Source organism: Mus pahari, chromosome 10 (genome assembly GCF_900095145.1).
Source record: "Mus pahari chromosome 10, PAHARI_EIJ_v1.1, whole genome shotgun sequence".
Taxonomy (NCBI): domain Eukaryota; kingdom Metazoa; phylum Chordata; class Mammalia; order Rodentia; family Muridae; genus Mus; species Mus pahari.
This window is the reverse complement of record NC_034599.1, coordinates 116,134,402-116,140,401: the sequence shown is the minus strand read 5'-3', so window position 1 is coordinate 116,140,401 and position 6,000 is coordinate 116,134,402. Positions and strand designations below refer to the sequence as shown.

The following is a 6,000-nucleotide window of genomic DNA, read 5'->3' as shown; positions in this document are numbered from 1 at the left end:
TATGCACACTTATTCAATCAGTTCTGTTCCTGTTTCTCTAGGATCCCTGACTAATACACTGACATTAACCCACATGATGTAACATAACTACAGGTAACAGTACCATATTCAAGGCCCAGACTCAGCCAGTGGGCAAACAGAAGGCAGCACTGGCAACAGTGAGCAGCAGCAGCTTCATTACGGCAGCCCTGGAGCCTGCTCCCAGCAGAAGACTACAGGAACTTCTTGATTAAATGGAGCTAATTCACTTTCCTGAGCAGCTCAGAGCAAATCAATCAGTATAAATCATAATTACAGCTATCATTTATTAAGGGATGTATTATGCACCAGACATGTGGCATATGCACTACCTAATGTGACCTCATAGCAACCTGAGGAGAAATCAGTCCCAGTGCCTTCTTCCCTCCATCCCTCTCTCTACCTTCTTCCCTCCCTCCCTTCCTCCCCCTCCCCCTTTCTCTCTTCCTTCTTTCTTCTCTCACTCTCTCTCTCTCTCTCCTTCCTTCTCCAGGGCCTAGATGCTCACCTATGAGCTAGGTGAGCCCTCTGCTGCTGCCCTATATCCAAAGCCATTCCTTTAGAGCAAATGAGGCAAGTGGGAGTCTGAGAAGCTACGTGACTATGCCGGGTCCCTCAGTTAGGAAGTAGCAGAACAGGGGCCAAACCAATGCTATCTGCTCTGACTTTGGGCTTCAGCTATGGGAGAAGACACCCCCTTACTTTATGGTCCTGAGCTGCCTCAAGGCTCTGATTGCTCATGTACATCTTCTGCTAACATCTCATCCTATCCAAGACAACTTGACTCCCACATATACCCCCCTCACTTACCTAACTGCTGGCAGGCTTCCCTATACTCTGGCACCAGTAATATGATTTTGCTTAAATGCTCCAGCTTAGCAATGTACCTGAAGCCTGCATACACTGATGGTATGTACTGATGGTGTACACTTAAGATGGCTTTTTAAAAAGACAAATATAGTTGAAAGTTAGTTCCAGAATTTCACTTTAAAGAGCCAGGGTGTAGCTCAGTGAGAGCATACATTCCCGTCCAGCATGTGCAATTCTGGGTTATATTCTCGGGAATGAAGGGAGGGAGAGACTGTACTTTAGGCAAAGTGCCAATTAATTTGGTCCTGGGTTTGTGGGGTTTTTTTTTCCTTTTCTTTTTAAGATTTAAAATTTTGTTTTTGTTTATGTGTATGAGTATATGCATACCACATGGTATAGGAACCAGTGAAGATAAGAAGGTGCCTCGTTTTCTAGACCTGGAGTTACAGTGAGCTACATGAGTTCTTAGATCTTCTGCAAGAACAGCCAGTGCTCTAAATTGCTGAGCTACCATTCCAGCCTGAACTGCCTCTTTTTAGGAAATAGTATGAAATAGTATCTGAAAAAAGTATCTTTCCTAAACTAAGATCACAAATAACCTTTCAATTTCATAGAAACCTCAGTTCAGCAATATAAACTATTAATTCTCAAGTGATGAACATATGATAGCATAACCTTGTGGTTTTTATAGGATACTTTTGCCAACAAAAAAATGTTTACCAGTTGTCTCAAAAGATATATTAACCTTCCTAAAGGCCTAGGAAGTGCAAGATGCCACCTGCACAGGGCCTGACAGGTTCATAAGAGCAATGGCCAGTGTTGTACCAATAAATGTAACTAACAATGGACTCTCAAGTGGAAAAAGTCCCAGTTTGGTGCCAGGTATAATAGCACATCTCTGTCATCCTAGAATTCAGGAGCTAGGGGCAGAAGATTATCCTTGATTACCTAGCAAGTTTGAAGTCAGCCTGGGTTATTGAGACCCATTATCAAATAAAACAAAACATCCCAGTTTGTAGGTTTGCTGATTCCCACCACACTGTATCTCCGCTACCAAGATGATCAATAAACAGAACTCAGGAGAGATATACACAACTGGTTCATGGGGGCTAGTGGAGTAGGCTCTGCTCACAGTAGGTACCTGCCAATACTTACTGTTACATTTAGTATGATAAGTGTATGCCTCTTGAAAGGCCAAAGGGAAGTAACTATTTGTAGTCCTGAAGGCTTAAGCAAGCTACATGAAGAAGCTGCCCAAATACTCATGGTTTCTACTCCTATTACAATGGCATCTGCTGCCATGTATGTGCCTACAGTAGCAGTTCTTAACCTGTGACTGCACACAGTGTCCCTATATCAGACATGCTGCGTATCAGATATTTACATTATGATTCATTACAGTTATGAAGTAGCAATCAAAATAATTATATGGCTAAGTGAGTCACCACAACATGAGAAGCTATTGAAGGGTTGCAGCATTAGGAAGATTGGCAACCACTGCTTTAGGGCATCCCTTGGTTGCTACCATGCCCTGAGATTAAACATCATAGAAGGAGCTTTTGCTCTTCCCTGCTTGCCCTTACCGATACTAGCAAGTCCATTCCTTCACTGCAGCAGAGCCTACTTTTTAGGGATTCCAGCATCTACTGAAGACCAGCTGAGACATCATGCAGCAACTTGGATTTTTCCATTCATAGCCAGCCATTGTTGGATTAGCTGGACTGCAGCCTGTAAGTAATTCTAATAAATCCTCTTTTATAGATAGATAGATAGATAGATAGATAGCTTCATTCTAAATAGAAAACTTTTTTACTCTAGAGAACCCTGAAGAGTACACATGAAGTTTTTTTCTCATCTTACAGAGGCAAAGAAACTAGGTCTTGAAGAGGTGACTAACTGGACAAAGATCACACAATCTGGATTTGAATCCTGGTAATCTGGCCCCCATCTCCTAGCCAGCCGCTGTATGATCTCCCCTTTCTCTTTCTGTGGATGGTTAAGCAAGATACAATAATTGATTATTTCCACCCAGTCTTATAGACACCATGTTGCTAAAGGCCACAGAAAAGGCTCTGGGACTGTGTTGATTTCATTTCCTGTTACTGTGATAAAATACCTTGACGAAAGCAATTCGGAGAAAATGGGTTACTTTAGTTCACAGTTCCATGTTAGTCCATTGATGCACGGAAAATTGCAGCAGTAGGAACTTGAAGTAGGTTCTTATAGCCACAGTTATAAGCAGAGAATGAATGCCTGGGTATTCTGTGCTCAGCTCTCTTCTTTCTATTCTTGTGCTGTTCCGTGGTTGAGAGCATTCACTGATCTTGCAGAGGGCCTGGGCTCAGTTCTCAGCACCCACATCTTAACTCCAGATCTGAGAGGACCTGACGCCTCTGACCTCCTCAGTCACCTACATTCACATGCACATGCCCACATGCACATACATATAATTTTTTAAAAATCTTTAAAAAAGAAGAAAAACCATCTATAAGGGACTGACCCACATCAGCCAAGGAACAGGCACATCCTCTCTCTTCTTTAGGTTTCATTTGTCTTTCAAAACCATTATCAGGTAGCTCCTCTGGGTCAGTGAGATGGCTCAACAAATAAAGATTCTTGCCATCTACCCTGAATTTGATCTCAAGTACCCATATAATGGAAGAAAATGACTTGGGAAGTTTGTCCTCTAACCTCTATATGTACCATGGTAAGTGACCCCTATGAAAACATAAATGCAATAAAATAAGATGTTCCCTCTTTAGGACATTCTTTTCCATTCCCCAGTTATTATTCCCCCAAATATTTTTCCTATAATTTTTCCCACTATAAAATAAATACATGTTCATCACAGAATATAAAAAACATCCAATAACAAGGGGAAAAATATCTCTTGTCCAAAATCACAATGTAGCCAAGACTAGCCTTGAACTCCTGATTCTTCTCCTCAACTTTCAATCGCAGGGATTACAGGAGTATGTTACTACACACAGCTTTATAGTTTGGATCACGAATGTACCCAAAGGCCCATGTGTTATTAAAGGCCTTATCCCCAGGGTGGTGCTACTGGATAATGTGGGATCTTCAAGAGGTAGGGGCTAGCTGGACCTGGTGACACAAGCCTCCCGACTACTCCAGAGCCTGAGGCAGAAGGATTCTAAGTTCAAGGCCAGTCTAGACAACTTAGTGAAACCCTATGAAAACTAAAATTAGGAAGAGGAGCTAAGGTTGTAGCTGAGTGATGGAGCCCTTGCCTAGCAAACGTGAAGCCCTGGGTTTATCTCCCTGTAGCACTCACCGTAAGAGGCAGGGTCATGAGAGGTCTTTGGACCATGAGGGGTATGTCCTTGAAGGAAATCCTGGGAACCCTGACCCCTCTCTATTACTTCCTAGCCATGGGTTAACAGTTGTGCTCTGAGGTGCTCTTCACCTTGGCTACCCAATATCCTCAGCAAAGGCCTAAAATCACTGAGTCCTGGAAGCATGCACTGTATCTGTAAGACCAGGAGCCACAAGAAAGCCTTCTTTCTTTCTCAAAAGCCATCTCAGGATCTCAGGTACTTTCTACAGAGGTGCAGAGTTGACCAGAGTGCTGTACTTATCTTTTTTTTTTTTTTTTTTTTTTAAACCACTGGCTTCACTGTACAGTGACTGCTTCTGGGAGAGCTCCCCCTGAGAAAGGAGCACTGTTATCCACATCTGCTCTTGTCTTCCCCAAGCCCACCCCAGTCCATCCCCGGCATAACATCTACCTCTTGCAGCTGCTCCAAGTTTACCCAGATGCTTCATTACAAGGCTTCTCTAAACTGAGCTGTTCATGTTCACCCTTAAAGCCATTCAATCTTAGCCACAGTTGGCTTTCTTTGTTGTCCTAAGCACATAACTGCACTACACTCTTGTCTGGAGTGATAGAGGCACTTGTCCTTACCTGCATGCCTCTCATTTTCTGGAACCGTGCAATGGTGTCGCTGAGGGTATAGACACGGACGTGGCCCATGTGCAGCTTGCCAGAAGGGTATGGGAACATGGAGAGCAAGTAGAATTTGGGCTTTAATTTCTATGAAAGAGTAACAAAGGATGACAGTGTTTATTACATATTTTCTGGAAGCTCTATATGCAATAATATTTTAGTGCTTTACTCAAGGTAATAATTTAACATTTTTAAAATTCCTTAAAGAATAAAACTCTTCTCATTATATAAATTGACAAAAGTGTATTAAAACCTCCAAGATTCAAAGGTCCTGGTTTAAGCTAAAGAATGTCCACAATAAATCAAAACAATGTGTTAAGGGCTAATTATCCTAGGTGTTTTCAGTTTTTCTCCTTCTTTTCAAAGCTTCTCTCCTAAAGCAGTTTGTATCTAAGTCTTAAAGGACTGTTTTTCCAGATGAGCCTCTAACATTAGATCCACATTATTCAAGTAGAAGAGGCTGAATTACTCAGAGATCTCCAAAACTAGAATCCCTTCCTCAGCTCCCCATGACTGCATCCACATGAGATACAACGCTGACAACTCCAGGTACCAGATGGGTCCTGAAGTCTAACCAGCACGCTGTGAGTTTCTCTTTCAACAGAAAGGCTTAAGTGGGAAAAACCATAAGGGAACATGCACTGTTTGTTTCCCAGTGGTGACAAACAGATAACCACAGATCAGAGTCATATGATTCTCTAGCACCAGCAACATGAAAAACATGGGAAATCTACACATCTGACTATAATGAAGACAGGGCAGGGAGTCCTATGAGGTCACTGCATTGGGTACCCTCAGCCTTCCACAGGCAGAATGTCAAATGCTGCCAAGAGCTCGTGCACATCAAAGGACAAGGGCCCAAAGGAATGGGTCTACTCACTCAGCTGATTACTTACAGAAGACTTTACATTTTTGATGCTTGTGGAAAGTTCTGCAATGCTGAGGATAGAACTGAGGACCTCATGCCTGTTAGATCAGTGCTGTTATCACTGTAGTTCATGTGCAGCCCCAAGATTATGTATTAATCATCTTGATATTTATCCCTGCCACCCAACAGGCCTACAGTAACTCTTAAATGAATGCTTGTTGGTCTACCAAAGACATAGCCATCCACCCAGCAGACTTTACAAATCCTGTCCAGGTAACTGGAGGCTCTTCTAACTGAACCTCAAATTCTGCCACAGGGCATCTGGGGGAGTGACAGG

General features: G+C 42.6%; 1 protein-coding gene across 1 annotated transcript in view; it reads right to left on the bottom strand.

Moving 5' to 3' along the window:
* The window catches only part of Lars2 (leucyl-tRNA synthetase 2, mitochondrial), a 99,945-nt gene that overhangs the window by 83,667 nt on the left and 10,278 nt on the right, over positions 1 to 6,000 (bottom strand). Inside the window, exon 3 of the mRNA XM_021206583.2 lies at positions 4,754 to 4,882. Coding sequence (XP_021062242.1) covers positions 4,754 to 4,882 — 129 coding nt within the window. The remainder of the gene's footprint in view (positions 1 to 4,753; positions 4,883 to 6,000) is intronic.